This window comes from Alligator sinensis, unplaced genomic scaffold, assembly GCF_000455745.1.
Source record: "Alligator sinensis unplaced genomic scaffold, ASM45574v1 scaffold50_1, whole genome shotgun sequence".
Taxonomy (NCBI): Eukaryota; Metazoa; Chordata; order Crocodylia; family Alligatoridae; genus Alligator; species Alligator sinensis.
In genome coordinates this window covers 1,240,007-1,256,792 of record NW_005842059.1, presented here as the reverse complement: position 1 = coordinate 1,256,792, position 16,786 = coordinate 1,240,007, and the positions used below count along the sequence as shown (strand labels likewise).

The following is a 16,786-nucleotide window of genomic DNA, read 5'->3' as shown; positions in this document are numbered from 1 at the left end:
TGCAGCCCGCCTGGGACTGCCTGTGCCTGCTTTGGACAGCCTTGCACGGGCTGCAAACAGCTGCAGCACAGGGCACCGGCCATGGGGCAGGCGAGGGGCTGCTTTTCCCCATGCTCAGCACCAGCTTCTTCCCTGTTGGCGAGCAGGGGGTCAGGGCTGAGCGCTGCACCCTGCATGTACTGCGGGGCTGGGCTGCACTGGGTGTGAGCGGGCAGGGAGCCAGCTGGAGCACAGGGCCCGCACCAGTGTCCCAGGGCCAGTGTTGGTGGGACCCAGAGCAGGGTGGCAGGAGCACAGGGCCCCAGCTGGCAGGGGCTCTATGGAGCCGGGCCAGCTCCCCCCTCCCTGCTGGTGCAGCCCAGCCCGGCTCCACAGACTCTTGGCAGCCTGTGCCCCTCTTTAGGCCCCACCTGTGCTGGCCCTGGGACATTGGTCCCAAGACATTGGGACGTTGGGCCCAAGATGGTGACCAGGGGTCTGGGGCCCTCGACAGCCTGCCAAACCTGGGTAAGCGTCCCTCCGGCCAAAATAATTGCCCGTCCCTGCGTTATAGTGTCTGCTTTCTCTCACTGGTCCAAAGCAGGGTCCTCCAGGCCCTCTGGGGAAGTAGGAAAGGAGGGGAAAGAGCCCTCTCCCGACCCCATCAGGACTCGAGGGCCACTAGGGCTGTTTGCACGAAGCCAGGGCAGCTTGCGACCGAACAGGGCTGCCACCCTAAAGCACCCCGTGTGCTTGTAGACGTGCAAGCAAATGGAGCACATGCCTTCCTTGGTCACAAGCGTGCTGCCACTAGGCTTGTAGACCAGGTCTTCTCCCCAGCCCTCCAAGAAACGGTTCTGTTCCTGTGCAAAGAGGAGAAAAGGTAGAGAATGCTATGTGGATAGCAGATACCGAGTGGCATGGGGCGGGGGGGTGACCTAGGGAAGGGTCAAGCGCAAGGGCGTCTCTTAATGATGTGCACATTCTCTGATTGGTCCCACTGAGGACCATTTCCTCCCCTTCCTCATTTGCCTGTCCATTCTGTATTTGTGTGGTGTTAACATACTCATGCCATCTCTGTTTTTCAGGTGATGACTTTTCCTTGATCCAGCAAGAAATATATATGGTTAAAGAATGCAAGCACTGCAATATTGTAGCCTACTTTGGGAGCTATCTCAGGTAAACCTCTTTTGGTGCATGTATTTCTATGGATTCTTCTCCAGGACAGCATGCTCCCCAGTGCTTTTGTCCCCCGTCCCCAGTCCTCTTTAGAGTCAGTCCCTAGATTCCCAGTTGCCTTTTAAAACAGTGACTAATTCTGCATGATCTCCGCTGGCTAGAAGAATGGAATACTTCGGTGCCAAGAGCCTGTTCCTCTAGAGACTGTTGCAATATATCCAGCCTCAAACGTTGGTGTCTCGGGAATAGTCCTTCCCTTCAGCTAGCTTCCTGAAGAGGTTTGAAAGGCTAATAACATAAAATAAAAAAGGCTTGTGACTTATCTAAATAGTTATGCGTGCAGGTATCGATCGTATTTAAAGGTACCGCTGTCGCTTGAAAAAGTCGACGTAGTAAGTTGTTGTTGGTAAATGCTCTAAATCTGAATTGTGGCAGTAGTTATATTTCATGGCTGTGGTATGACAGCTGTGAAATACCCAGGCAATAAACCAGATCATGCCAGCTCTCTGCCTTTTTGAGTATTCGTATTTAATATAAGAATATGGAGAATATTTTCCATTCCTCTGGACTTCTGTAGTTTATCATTGGGCTCTATGAAAATATAGATTGTTATTTTTCAGCTTTTTCCCTTTCATCTCAACTCTACAGTTCTAGGAAACTTGATCTCAACATTACTTGGAGGGTTCCACTTTTAGAGTAAGCGTTGCAAGCCAAAATTATTTGAATTGGACTTATACAGTTCAACCTGTCAGCCAAGCACCCTTTTGAAAACTTCCAGTGGAGAAGTGGGGGCTTTGAAAAAATACATTTTTGAGAGCAGGAACTACAAAGTGAACATGTTTATATAATATAACTTGGTTAATAGCATGTACATCTCAGTTGTATTTTTACATGACCTTTATGTCAGCTAAAAGGTCAAGGTTATGGCAACTACCTTGCAGTTCTGATCAGCAGTTAGTTATTTTTTAGTGAATGTGGCATGTAAGGATTTTCACACTTCTGAGTGAGAACTGTTAGTCCACCATATTGGTCCAAATGTATTAAATATGTGCAAAGCGTTACTAGTTTTTGTAACATATCCGAACTCTAGAATTCTTCATTTTACAAGAAAATGGAAAACAATCTAACAAATAATAAAAGCAGAAAATCATGATTGTTATTAACTGTATCTTGTGGGACATAAATGAGTCAACTTCTGATATTTTTGTTCAACTGCTTTTTTCAATAGCCGTGAAAAGCTGTGGATATGTATGGAATATTGTGGAGGTGGATCACTTCAAGACATATATCACGGTAATTTGAAACTTCTATATTTGCACCTTTTTGAAGTTACAAGCAAAGAAAATGTGAGAGCAGATCAGTAAAGAGTTGTTTCAACGGTAATTTGTTGGCACAATCTACTAGAGTGAACAGGTATTTTATTAAAACTGAAGTCTCCACAACATTTGGTAATGATTCTTCACAAAAAGAGACTCTTTTGGCATTCATATGCTGTCATTTTATACTTTCCATTTAAAAAAAAAAATGTAAAGCTAATTTAGATTAAAGTGGGGAGCCCCAGAACTGAAAGCGAAGGTTGTGCACTTGCCAGAGAGCACACTTGCCCAACCTAATGTTGTGCAATTAAACAGAAGGTAGTTGCAAACTAGATGGTGAGACAGAAAAATGCACTTTGTGGTTTATGCACTTAAGTGATAGGCAGATAACCTGTGTTTGTTAAGGTACAAGCAACGGGCTGAAAATTGTGACTCATGTTCTCTAATGCAATAAAGCAAATTAGGCATTTTTACATATAAATAGAGCACACAAATAATTACAGCACTGTGGAAGCTATTTAATTGAATCACAACATGCAGTGAAATGAGCAGAAGATAATGAATTCAGCTCCTATAAAAAATAGAAACTTAATTCCCTATATTAGCAGCTAAATCCTTAAAATGATTGCTAGTGAAAATCTTAGTATAACATTTCCCCCCGATCTTAACATGAGAATTTTCTGAGAAATTGCCTTATTAGAACTTCTCACACTTGGTTTGACTCCACAGGATGGTCATTTTAGGTGGGCCTTTATGAAAGCTTAGGAAAAACCTCTCTGGCCATTTTAAATGGAGAACATACAAAATTGAGTATTCAGTATTGAGTTTTGGGGGGCTTTTGCTTTTTAAATTTGAAATCACTTGTTGGCTTTACAAGTTAATAGTTCTTATTTGAGGAGTTAGTTCTGAGAGAGAGAAATGTGCGTATGTCTATAAGTCGCAATGCAACTTCTTATAGAAATATATGCATGCTAACTAACTGGCAGTTTGGGTTTGTCAGTCCAGGTGAAGCGCTGTACTGGTACCGCCACAGTAGTTTTGGGACCCAGCCTGCTGTCTCTGCATGGCATGCATTGTATTGTATTGAAACCTCACTTCTCCTTTGACAGCACAGTGCCCACTGACTTCTGATGGTCTTGGGGACTGTTGCTGGGACACAACAGTAGAAGTCTCATCTCAATGAAGAGCTAACTTCAAAGCCTTTGAGACCCTTAAATGCTACTGTATGTGCACGGTTATTTTTTTTTTTTTTAAGTAAAAGAAATAAGGAAGATGGCCATACATCCCATTTTTTGCTGGGCCAGTCCTATTTTAAACCTCGCTAAAAACAGGACAAAGCAGCACTCTCCAGCCAGGGGAAGTGGGAGGGGGTTGCTTGCCTCCTGCAGCACCGTGCACCTGCACTCAGCTGAGACTGAAGCTTGGAGACAGCTGAACATGCCAGAGTAGTAGGGGGTGTGAACAGTGTCATATTTTGAGACTCGGAAATAGTGTCACCTTGGAATAAGTAAGCCCCCATGTCCAAGCCACTCTAGCAGTCTTTCCTACCCAAGCGCAGGGGAGCTGGACCTGATGATCCGTAAGGTCCCTTCCAGCCTCTAAAAACTATTTCTATGCAGAAAGGTCCTTTTTTGCGTCAATTAAGTGACTTTTTTTTTTTTTTTAAATGGAACTCGTGGCATGCAAGCATCATAGTTCTCATACTTGCAGTCACCCAGCTTGTAAATGTGCTGTTCGATTGCTGGTAGATCAGTAATTGTTGACTTGGTGAGACTGCATGTTGTGGTTAAGCTAACTTTCCTAGGAAAACCTAAACTCAGATTTTCAAAGGACAAAAGATCTGTCTTTTGTTTCCTTTCTTTATGCTTGATAAAGAATCTGAGAATCTGCCTTGGATGGTGGCAGCGGGAACCCCAGGCTAGCGGGTGTTCTCCGTCTCAGAAATGTCAGCTGTGATCTTCATTGATTTTGCTGACAGTATTGTTGGAGGACTGTGCGGACTGTGCAGTTTTTCAGACCCTAACTGAAGGGGAGGAGATTTTGAATCTAAGGCAAAGATGTATTCTCTCATGCATTTCTCAGTTGGTTCATATAGGATAAATAGCTGTTAAAGCAAACAGATTTTTAAACAGTCTTCCGTTCCATAGTCTTCCAGGGTGAAAACCATATGAATGTGTAATATTAAAAACAAAAAACAACTGGCAGAATATGTCTTTGTTGCTTTTTGTCTCTACGGGGCACAAACACGGAATTATGAACATGTCTCTTGTAAAATGACACCAACTTAAAAAAAAACTTCTGTCTGAAAATGTTTTACTTCTGTGTTCTTTGGCAGATGTTTTCCTCTTGTTGCAAGTAAATGCCTTGTATTACTGTGCCTGACAGAGAGCAGAGACTTTTCTTTCCAGCTTTATTTACTTTGTGCATTTAAGGGCATTTTAAGCATAGCCAGTTTTACAGCTTTGCCTGTATTGTCAGTTATCTTGAGTGGTTTGTGCTGGAAAAAGCGTGTGTGTTGGGGAGTGAGGTTTCTTTTAAAATAATAAGAACTCTTTAAAAATGTGGCTATCAAACCACTTACAGCATTTCATAAGAATAGCTCCTGAAACTGTTTGCAGTTTATTTCTTGAAACAAACCATATTTTAAGTAGAGGCTCTAGTTTTTTTTAAGTGGCATATTGCTGTCTTCTGTTGACTGCTTTACAATAGCGTATCTGCACTGGACGTTACAACTCATAGACTTGATGTTATCTCTGTTTTCAGTAACAGGACCGCTGGCAGAGTTACAAATTGCATATGTCTGCAGAGAAACTTTGCAGGTACAGTACCTCCGCAAATGCACCATGATGTCCCTGTTCTGTGTGGGAGATGACTTCAGAAGGGGGTGCTGTCTCGTCACCTAAATGTGTAAACCCTTGGAATACAGCAAGAATGAAACCAGTTAATTAGGGCTAGCAAATTAGTTCTCCTTTTTGAAGTATTAGCTGCCTTAGCAGGACACTACTGTCAGGTAGTGCAATAAATAAGTCAATAATTTTCAATGCATTGTTTCACCTGTCAGCTCCTAATGTGCCCTAATCTGCAAAGGGATTTACACATGGTAAGTCTGTCTGTATGAATCACATTTCAGGATCAAAATCTTAAGCCTCAGTCCTGCTCCTGTTTAATTTGAATAGTCCCATTGGCTGCACTGAAGTAACTGTATTTACTTGAATCCAAGATGACTTCGAATTTAAGATGCTCCCCTTTCTAAATTAGATTCTAGACGTGGATCCTTTACAATATATAGAATGAAGGGTACTTTTAAATTCATCCTCCCACTGCTGCTGTGGGAAAAGCAGTGGCAGGAGGGCAAACTTAAGGGAAAGCAGCAGCACGGGGGACAGGCAGACTGACCCTCGCACCTTGCCCCCCTCCATCCGCTTGCCACCTGTCCTCTACCACTTGCCCCCACGCCCGTAGTGCTTGCACCCCCTGTATGCTTGCCCCCCCATCTGCCCACCCATTGCTTGCCCCAGGCGATAGAGTGGGGTGGTGCAAGGAGCTCAGGGTGAGGCTGGGGGTGTGTGGTGCAGTGATAAGGGGGGCACCTGTGCATGGTGCAGGGCTGTGGGGGAGCATCGACATGGGTGCATGGTTTGCAGCATGCAGCCTCGGGGGCTTGTGACTCTCCCTGGTATGGCCCCTGCTTGTGAGGCCTGTGGATCATGCAGCCCCAGCTAATTAGAGGATGGACAGCCCTGAGCTAAGGCACATGTGCAAGTCTGTAGGTCTGGGCCCTTATTATTGATCTGTTTGTATAAGTTAGTAAAGTGGCACGGTCAAACAATGAAGCCGGTGTTTAGGACCAATTTCTGAATCTCCTTGCAGACATTGCTCACTCCGAGAAGGTGAGAGCAGGGAGCTGAACAGTAAAAGGAAATATTTTGCCCTCTATGCTTGATCTGTGGGATTGAATTCTAAAATTTAGAGAGGAAAAATGGTATGGCTGGGCTGCCAATGTTCTGGTTTGCTTTCTGATTACTAATCATTATAAACATACAAGTTAGGGTAATACAGTGTAACCTTGTATTTCAGGGTCTAAGCTGATGGTGTTTTTGTGTCAGGTAGAAATGTTACCATCCCTGCACTTTTCATAAAGACCCTCACTTGTTCCTGAAGCATTGGGCGAATTGGTCGCTGCCAGAGGCAGGGATGTGGAATGGGGAGCTAATCTGATCTGGCAGTTCAGTTCTATTGGTGCTACAGGACTAATGTTGCAGGATTTGTTCTGACTTTCAATGAGTTTCAAATGCTGAACACTGCTGACAACACATTCACTTTTATTTATGAGCTGAAAAAAGGTTTAGATTTCCAAGGTTAGAAACTTTGGCTGAAAGCTTTCTAGATTTCTGAAATAAATTTGCTTTGTTGAAATTGACTGTTAATACAGAGACACATTTTGAAGCTAAAATTATGTTTGAAGGAAAGATTTGGTTCATAAACTTGTTTAAACAAGTCTGTGCGTGTGTGCATGCTGGAACTGGAAGAGATGAGGAACAGAAGCCAGGCCCTCAGGTTCTTGAAAAACGAATCTTCTCAATAATGAATGTAAACACATTGAGGTTAAAGTATTAAAAATTGTTTCTGAAGTGCTGCATTTTATAGCATTTTCATATGGCAAACCTGACACATGCTTTTTTTTCTTCTTTTAGGGTCTTTCTTATTTGCACGTAAAAGGCAAAATGCATAGAGATATAAAGGTAACTTAATACTTGTAATCTGGACACTCATTTGACGTTATTTTAGCATATCAACTCTTTGCATGTTTTGTTTCAGGGTGCCAATATTCTGCTAACAGACCATGGTGATGTGAAGTTAGGTAAGTTATGGGATTTACCTGTTTTATTATTAAAACAGTGAAGGAGGCCTTTTTTTAATTAAACCATTTGAAGGACAGGAAGTAATGGCACCCAATCCAACACTTTGTTTTAGTGAAACTCCTTTTATACTGACATTGGAGTTACCCAAGACCTCATTTTGATCACTTTTTTATAGAAAGCCTCTGGAAACTATACTGCTCTAGGTGAAGGAGGTTGGTTCCCCCAGCAGAGTATCTAGCATGAATACTCTATCTTGTATTTCGCTGAATAGAATAGGTATAGCAAATACATACTGCACTGTCAGAGGCAATGAAACACAGTTCAACAGCTTTTGTATACCAGTATGGATACAGGCAATAGGATTTGTGTGCTTTGTCATGTAGCTACGTAACTTTTGGGCAGTAAGTGGCACCTGGAGCGTATATATATGCATGTGTACAGACACTTGAAGTTCACTAAGCAGCCCCTTGGGTTTATTTCTGTACTTCATGCTGGGGCAAACCGTTGATGGGTTTGTGTGACGTTTCCAACGGGAAGTTAGCTGGGTATGGAGCTGTTTGCTACTAATCTTAATGCTGATGCCTGAAGTTGCTTGGGAGCCTGCAGGGATCCCCCATGCGCATCTGATGCTTTCTGTTTTACCGGGGGAGGAAGGTACTTGCCCTTCAGGAGACCTGGGGCTCCTCCTTGCTCTGCCACTGGCCTGCTTGGTAACCATGGGCGAGTAATTTCCCTTCTCTATGCTGGGCGCCCCCCTCTGTAAAATGGGCATAACTTTGCTACTCTGTTTGGGAAAGTGTGTTGAGATCTACTGATGAACAGCATGGTATCAGAATGGGTATTATTAATTTCCTCCAAGAGGCTCTGTAGAGGCAATGTCACAAGGGAGGAAAAATGGGCTACTTACCAACAGGAACTCTTGTTCTCTGCAAGTATTGTCTTCACAGAGCCACACTGACTGACCTTTCTCTGGCTCTCCCCATGAAACCCTAGCTGTCAATAGGGCTTTTGAGATGGAGAGGAAATGAGGGGCTGTTAGAAGAGCCGAAAGATTTATCTTCTTCGTTTATGAAATGTTGGAGTTGGGAGAATTGTCTACGTGTCCGGTTTTAGCTGCCACTCTGTAAAGCGCTGGGGCTAAATGTACTTCTCCATTATGGCTGTGAGGAGATAACGTATTACGATAACAGGGCTTTAATAGTTGGGAAGAACTGAAAGCCTAGAAAAAATATTCTTGCATTCCCATTACCTACTTAAACTCTGATTACACTGATATTCATTTTCTACTTACGAGCCAACCATATATTGCCTGCAATGTGCCCCTCCCAATCCTTGAATTACCATAATGTTCATATAGCTGAAACAGAGTTGGAATTGCATTCATTTTGGATCTGCACGTAGGGGGAAATTATCTACAGGGCCGTATATTTGATGCAGATTATCTGTACCTTCAGACTAAGGCACCGCTGTTTAGCCATGTCAACAGCAAGAACCAAGCAGCCTCCTCATTATTCCCTCATATTTAATCCAGAAACAGCGTGGTCTCTGAACCATGATTCCAGTCCTCTCTATCTCTCCTCCAAAATATATTGCTTAAAATAGTGGCTTACTGCAACATTGAGTTACTGTGCAATAAAGTGGAGGAGGGATGGTGAGGCTGTCTGCAACAACCAAGCTTTTAATTGTCAGGCCTGCCAAAAAAAAGTTAAACAAAAAAAAAAAAAAAGCAGGAAGAAGCAAACCCAGACCAACCAAAAACTCCCACAAAAAAACCCAAACCCCAAAAATCCCCATAAATTTTATGTTGTTGACGGGTGGAGGTGGTTATTTTAATGTTTTTTCCTAGACATGTATATGTTTCATGAAACAATGTTTCTTTCTGTGACCTTGAATGTGAAATGAAAATGCAGAATGTTAGTGTTTTTGTGTCTTTTTTCATGAATTTTATTTTGCAGCTGACTTTGGTGTAGCAGCAAAAATAACAGCCACCATTGCGAAGAGAAAATCTTTTATTGGTACCCCTTATTGGTAATACTTTACTTTGATTAATAAAATTGTGACGTGCAAAGTTGTGGTTGTATTTACAAATTATGCCAAAGAGTCTAAAAATAGATAACTTAAAGAAAATTATTACAAGATTTTTTTTTTTAAAGATCAAATGGATTAGTCATAAATTTGGGAAATACAGGACTATAATTTAGTTTTTTGGTAATATTGTAAGGCTACGAACAGATGCCGCATTTGTCCTGGGAGAAACCATTTTATGCCAGGACAAAGAACTATCATGCAGATGGCCATGGTAGTTGTCCCAGAACAAATGCTGGGAAAAGGGTTCATGGGATAACAAGTGCGAACCGTTTTTCCTGGGCTATCATAAAGCACATCTGAACAGTTTTCCCAGGGTTGCATTGCTGAACTGATGCTAGAAAAGTGGCAGGGCTCATTAAACCCTGATTAGAAGGGCAATGTGTATACACACCAATCCTGGGATATTTCTCTTCCGGGACAAACTCAGCTACAGCTTGTCCAGGGACCGATGCAGTGGGCAATCTCCTGACACAGGGACAGCTGACACCTTTGCCAGTCTAAATCGATGCTGTATGTCTTCGCTCTTGCTCCATGCACTGTTGGGGTTGGGAAGACGGGAAGGGCTCAGTGTTCTGCTCTCTCTCTCCTTTTGCCACTACTAATGCTGTTTATATTAAAGGGGAATAACAGGGAGTTTTGCTTTATTTGTTTGTTTGTTTGGGGGGGGGGGGGGGGGTTGGTTTCTATTTTTTTAAAGAAGAATCACAACACCTGTTAGAGTGTGGCCTAAGATTGTTAATAGGGATGCATGTACATATAGTCACGCATCTACCCAAATCCTTAAATCTTTTTTTCTTTTCAGTCTGTCAAAACAGAAATGTAGGTTTCTGGGTTTCCACCAACCAGGAAGTGCCCTACAGCAGAGGCACATTTCAGCTATTTTTGTTTAAAAACGATCTTGCTGCTAGTGTTTCTATGTCTTCAAAACAGAGCATGCTAAACTTCATAAATTGCAGGTTGAATTAAAAATGCTAATATAACTATACTGAATGGAGGCACTGCTACACCTCATTAGTCTATTAGTCATAACATAGACTTGAATACAGATTTAAATCTTAATTCAAACAATCACTTTTTTTCTTAATTTTATGCTACATTTTACTTTGCGGAGGAGAAAAAAGACTAAAGGATGAAAGATTGTCTTGTGGTGAGAGCTTGGAGGAAATACAGGACTCGGATTTTATTTCTGATGCTGCTATGCAGCAGACACTTAACCTCTGTGTGCCTTTATCCCAGGGCTGGGTGGTTGCATCAGGCTTTTGCCTTCCTTCTATTCTTTGTGTGGGTCTATTGCACTGGAATAAATCCCTTCATAATGCTGTAAAGTGCTGTGAGATCCTGGGATAGAGACATGGTAGTATTCTGTCTCCGTGCTGGATGACTGATGCTGGTTTTGCATTTAAAGGATGGCTCCAGAAGTTGCAGCAGTGGAAAAGAATGGCGGTTACAACCAGCTCTGTGATATCTGGGCAGTTGGCATAACAGCAATTGAACTGGCAGAGCTTCAGCCACCCATGTTTGATCTTCATCCAATGAGGTCTGCTGATCACTAAGAGTACTTGTTTTAAATATTTTTAATTTGGTTTTTTTAGGCCAAAAAGAGTCATTTTATTATAGCCTGACTTTCTGCATAACTTGGGCCTTAAAAGCTCCTACATGGACCCCTGTACCAAGGCCCTATTTTGTCATTGAGCTATAATTAATTTTTTTAAAAATACCTAGTGTTAATTTTGAAGACTTGGATAGAGATTCAAAAATCAGAACCTTAAAGATTTAATGTTATATAAGCATTTTAGTGTCCACGTTGATGTGAGTAGAAAATGTGCAATAGCATCACTGTACACTGACTTGTAGCTCATGGTTCAACATGAAAATTAAATATATTTTCATTGAAAAAACATTGTCCACAAATAAGAATATGACTGGCTTTATTTTGTTTCTTACAAAACCTGTTTTTCAGTGTAACTGGTCTTCAGTCCTCATCAGCTCAAACTCTCATGGTAGAATAAAACTAGTGTACAGGCAGTCCTCGACTTACAACACTTTGAGTTACAACCAATAGCACTTGCAGCGTTTCTAAATTGACACCCTGTTTCAACTGTCTGACGTTAGTTTTGACTTTACAACGCTTGATCCGACGCAGCGCTGTGCCAGCGAACAAGTTTGCTGCGTTGCCCATCCCCCTGGAGAACATCTGTCCAGACTTCCTTGGACACTTTCTTTAAGAAAGCAGACCAGACTCCAGAAAAACTTGCAGCCAGGACTCCTGAGAAGACTCCAGCCAAGAGCCTTTCAAACAGTCCACCAAAGTCACCTCAAAGAAGTCCTTCCAAATCAATATGATTGCTATTTACAATATAAATAGGTTATGTAGCTATATTACTCATCTATAATTGATTGAGTACAAAATTCTGGGTTATTTTTGGTGAAAATAGGGTATCGGGCCTTGGTTCAGGAACCAATCCCCCATTTGTAACATATTTTCCTATGGGAAACTCAGTTCCGAGTTGCAACGTTTCAACTTAAGACACGGTTTTCAGGATCCAATTGTGTCGTAAGTCTGAGGACTGCCTGTACAGTATCCGTACATAGCATTTTAGCTATTAAAGCAAAATATGCCAATAATTTTTTGTATAATTTTATTATGCTTCTTTTCCCTCAGGGCCTTATTTTTAATGTCAAAAAGCAATTTTCAACCTCCAAAGCTAAAGGAGAAAGCAAAATGGTAAGTTTTGAAATAAAAAAAATCTTTCCTTTCTTCAATACAATCTGTAAAGATCATATGAATCCATATTTATGTCAACCGTTTATGAGCATGTGCTGTGATCCTTCAAACGTTTAGCCTGCATTGTCATTTCATATGCATCTGTAGTCTGTTTGAGTTCAGGGAAGTTGCACATTTGCCAAAATTCTTGATAGGATTGCGGCCAGGTTGTTTTCTATTGTCAAATGAAATATTATTCTAACAAGAGGCCTAGGTCCTGCATTGTGAACTATGGGAGTGGACTCCCCAGGGCATTCAGAGGCCCAGAATGAAAGCAGAGGTTGCCTGCGACACATTTTTTCTCAGAATGAGGCTCTGACTTCTGCAGTGACCAAAAGCTCCTCATTATTTTTCAATCCCCAAAGGTTTTATTACATGTAATTCACTGCTGATTGTTTTAAAGAATGATTTCTCTCTAAAAATGGGACTTAACTGCATCTTAATTTATAGAAGGAGAAGTCCAGTGATAATTGTATGCACTAGCTTTCATCCCATTCATCTGAAAGCTGGTTCTCTTGCAAATGAGGCATTTGTATTGAGACACCTGTTGCATGCATCAGGAAGCAATTTTTTTTCTTAATTACCTTGTTACAGTACGCTGGACATGGCATTCTCTCAAGAAACGCACCTCTCTGAACTTGCACTTTCCTCTGAATTTTTTAACTGTAGATTCATTGTTTCTATTATTTGTTCAATATTCATTATTTCTATTCGCTGTTACTATGCTCGGTAGCATCTTTTAGAAACACAAAAGACTACTGGTATGAAGGACCTTTTCTTCGGGAATTAGCCTTGCAACCTTGTTTTTTAGCAAGACAAGCTATTTTAGACCTGTTTGTACCCAGAACAGAGATGCAGATACTCTGGGCCTATTTATGCCCTTCTTTATAAAATAATGGGATGCCATTTATTTGATTTTGTTACATTTAAATGAGTTTAAACTGTATTTAACTGCTCAAATCCTTGGAAATAAGCACTGTAATAATGTAGGCAGAAAAAAATGTATTTGTAACTACAGAGCTCAAGTGCCGAACAGTTTGTTTCTGTCTAAAGATGAAAGTATTAGCAACAAAATTGGGTAAAGATCCTATTACAGCAAAGTTATTAAAGGGGATAAATGTCATTTTCTGAAGTTTTGCTGCCGGGGTTTTGTTTGCTAGGGTGCACAGGTTTTAAATTTGCTCCCCCACCCCAACCATTTTTGGTTCAAAGTAACTTTTACTTTTGTGCATATGCTTAGTGGACCTGTCCATAAACCTGCGCACCTTTACCATAACTTAAAAGCACGTTACAGTAGTACAGTTCAGTCCAACCCACTGCCATGGCTATCACTCCTGCAACAAACCTTCACCCCCACAATTCTCTCTCGCTTTCAAGCACCTGGGAGAAAAGATGGATACGTATTGCAGTATGTCCTGAGAATGACCAGAATTGATTTAAATACATCCTCTGAAAGATATACTGAACAGAACAAAAACAGCAAAACTTTTATGTCCAGGGATCACAGCCTTCAGTCTTGCATTATTTTAAAAGGAAATGGTGTCGTGTTCAGTCATCTGAACTGCTTTGAATATTTCAACCCTAGGTTTTAAAAGAAGGGGCTGATTCTCTCTCCTGATCTTTCACTGTTGAGCATTGTATTTTCTTCCTGGTGACCTGGGAGAATGGGAGTGCTAGACTTCCCTAGATTTGTGGGTTATCGGTGTATGTAATTCACTGCATTATTGTTACTTCAGCTGTGTAATTCCAGAAGAATTCAGTTGCAGTCTGGCATTTGACCACTTTTCCAGAGTGACAATATCTGTTTTGAGCTTAGTAAATATGCTATTTCAAAATGTTTTTATTGTAACTCAAGTGAATGTAGCACAAATCTCTTGCTAGTTAACTGAGCAGCAGGATGGTACAAATCTGAAATGCCTTGGGATATTTGAGCAAGAATCTGCTTCAGCAGATGGAAGTTTATAGCTTGTGTAGCAACTATATTGAAAATAAACTATTTGTTTCCTTTCCAGAAAACTTAAAATTAAATACTTTTTAATAAAAATCAAGCTTTGCCTTATTTGTTTAAAGGTCATCCACATTCCATAATTTTGTGAAAATAGCACTTACAAAAAATCCAAAGAAGAGACCAACAGCAGACAGGCTCCTTACTGTAAGTATCTTTATATAAAAAAAGTTAGATCTTGTAGCAGCACCAAGAAATTAATTATTTCTTCAAAGAGTGTACAGGTCATTAGTGTGCCAGATGAGGACTGTTTAATTAGCTTATCATTCCATGCGTGTGCTTAATGGTGAAAACTCGGCAAACATGAAAATCAGCTGGCATGAAAAGCGAAGGATTGTATTTGGTGTTGAGATCTTTGCCCGCACACCAAGGGGAATCTTGTCCTAACTGGACAAACCTTTTAGAAAATGGTGCCCAGATTTGGTGGAAATCACTACACAGATGGGATATTTGTCCACCCTAATGCAAATTTAGAACAGATTTACTCAGAAACGGATTTTTCTGTACATAAAAAGTCTCATTAAACTCACTGGAACAGCTCGTGTGTGAAGTTAAGCAAGTAAGTGTTTGTGTGTCAGGGCTTAATGTCTGATTACAGCTGACCCATCGTGCGCAACCTAAATTGACACAGTGTGCTGGAAGTGTATTGGCCTCAGAGACATTAAACAAATAGTCACATTTGCTGAAAGCTGTCGTTGCTATGAAGTTTCATAAAAAATATTGATTTGGGGTACTTTCACTGGGGGCTCAGGGAAGGGACATTTCTAAAGGCTGAACATGGTAATGTGTTGTGTTTTGTTTGCGATTGTAGCATAGTTTTGTAGGCCAGCCTGGTCTTTCAAGATCTCTAGCAGTCGAGCTGTTGGACAAAGTGAATAATCCTGACAACCACGCACACTACAGTGAAGCTGATGATGATGATTTTGAGGTGAGGGCTTACTTGTATTTTTTTTCTAGTTTGGAGCGCCTGATGTTGAAAACTTACTCCGATTTCACTGTGTAAACTAAGACGCTGGTTTGGTGGGAGCCCTTCTCCATAGTTTCAAGAACAATTACAGTTTAGTCTGCAGCACAGTAATGCTGTAGAAGCTGGGAGGCCTTGCCACGTAAGTTGTGTCAAGCTTGCTACAGAGGACATGGGCCTTATGCATGTGCAGAAGAAGTGTTCTGGCTAGGAAATGGAAATCTGCTTGAGAGCTTGGTATTTTAATAGTTTTTCTTTTTCTTTCTTGATTGATTATTGTCTCAGAATTCTGTTCGGAGTCATCTAACTTAATTGTAATGGATCTGCTTCTAACTCTTGCAGCCCCACTCTGTTATTCGCCATACGATTCGCTCTACAAACAGGAATGTTAGAGCAGAAAGAACGGCGTCGGAGATAAATTGTAAGTTTCTAATGCACTTTTCCCATCACACTGTGCTGGTGGTTTATTTTGACTGGTGGAGAATGCCCGGATCATTCCTTTATTATAGACCTTAGAAAGCCACTCTTGCCATTGGCAATCTTAAGACAAAACAGAAGTAAGAAACCTCCATAATATTTTTCTAAAACCAAAATTAAAACTTGCATATTTTTCTGCTGTTTCATGTCATGCTGATAGAGCCTTTTATCATCAGCCTTGTCTCTGTCCAACTCGGTGTTGTGTCAAGCTCTAAATGTTTACTTGCATTACCAAAAATAATCATTTAATAGAAGCATTAAACTGAAAGAGCAAGTAGATTGTACTGGTAGAGTATCTTTGTACACAAATGCCTTAGCTGTCCCCTAAACTGGGAAAGTGTAGAAAAATTATGCAACTTTCGGTCGCATTTTGTCTCATTCTAATTTCTTGCTGGTTTTCACGCTGGATACCTAGCTTTTTTCTTGACCACAGTGGGATGCCTCAGCTATTGTGCTCATATCTGTACTGATGACTTGGATAGTGTTATCCTCAGAGTGAGCAGGTTTTCTTGAAACCAAATCAGACCCTCACAGTCCTTTGTACTGTAGGCTGTGTTGAAACTCAGATGCTTACAAATGCAAATGAAACCTGGTTGAAATTTTGGAGGAGTGGGCTGTGCTTGGCAATCTTAATAATACCTTCCATTTTAAGTAATTATGGTAAAGTATGTTCTTTTACTTTTAGAGAACAGATTGTTCAAACCCCTTTTCTTCCCCTTCATGTACATTTGAAGTGACCTGCATTTTAGATTTGGTTAGATTAGATTTCATAGATTTCATAGACATCAGGGCTGGAAGGGACCTCGGAAGATCGAGTCCAGCCCCCCGCCCAAAGGGCAGGAAGTCAGCTGGGGTCATAGGATCCCAGCAAGATAAGCATCCAGTTTCATCTTGAAGGTGTTCAATGAAGGCGCTTGAACCACCTCCGGTGGCAGGCTGTTCCAGACCTTGGGGGCTCGGACAGTAAAGAAGTTCTTCCTTATGTCCAGCCTGAAACGATCTTGAAGTAGTTTGTGACCATTCGACCTCGTCATCCCTTGGGGCGCTCTGGTGAACAAACGTTCCCCCAGATGCTGGTGGTCACCCCTGATAAACTTGTATGTGGCCATCAGATCACCCCTGAGCCTGCACTTTTTCAGGCTCTCAGCCTGT

At 41.3% G+C, this 16,786-nt stretch overlaps 1 protein-coding gene across 2 annotated transcripts in view; it reads left to right on the top strand.

Moving 5' to 3' along the window:
• The window catches only part of MAP4K5 (mitogen-activated protein kinase kinase kinase kinase 5), a 105,321-nt gene that overhangs the window by 51,917 nt on the left and 36,618 nt on the right, over positions 1 to 16,786 (top strand). For both annotated transcript variants that reach the window (XM_006023076.3, XM_014519673.2), the window contains exons 3-13: positions 1,068 to 1,158; positions 2,387 to 2,451; positions 5,238 to 5,293; positions 7,169 to 7,216; positions 7,293 to 7,335; positions 9,292 to 9,364; positions 10,830 to 10,961; positions 12,087 to 12,149; positions 14,259 to 14,340; positions 15,005 to 15,121; positions 15,500 to 15,578. In XM_006023076.3, the coding sequence (XP_006023138.1) occupies positions 1,068 to 1,158; positions 2,387 to 2,451; positions 5,238 to 5,293; positions 7,169 to 7,216; positions 7,293 to 7,335; positions 9,292 to 9,364; positions 10,830 to 10,961; positions 12,087 to 12,149; positions 14,259 to 14,340; positions 15,005 to 15,121; positions 15,500 to 15,578 (849 nt within the window). The remainder of the gene's footprint in view (positions 1 to 1,067; positions 1,159 to 2,386; positions 2,452 to 5,237; positions 5,294 to 7,168; positions 7,217 to 7,292; positions 7,336 to 9,291; positions 9,365 to 10,829; positions 10,962 to 12,086; positions 12,150 to 14,258; positions 14,341 to 15,004; positions 15,122 to 15,499; positions 15,579 to 16,786) is intronic.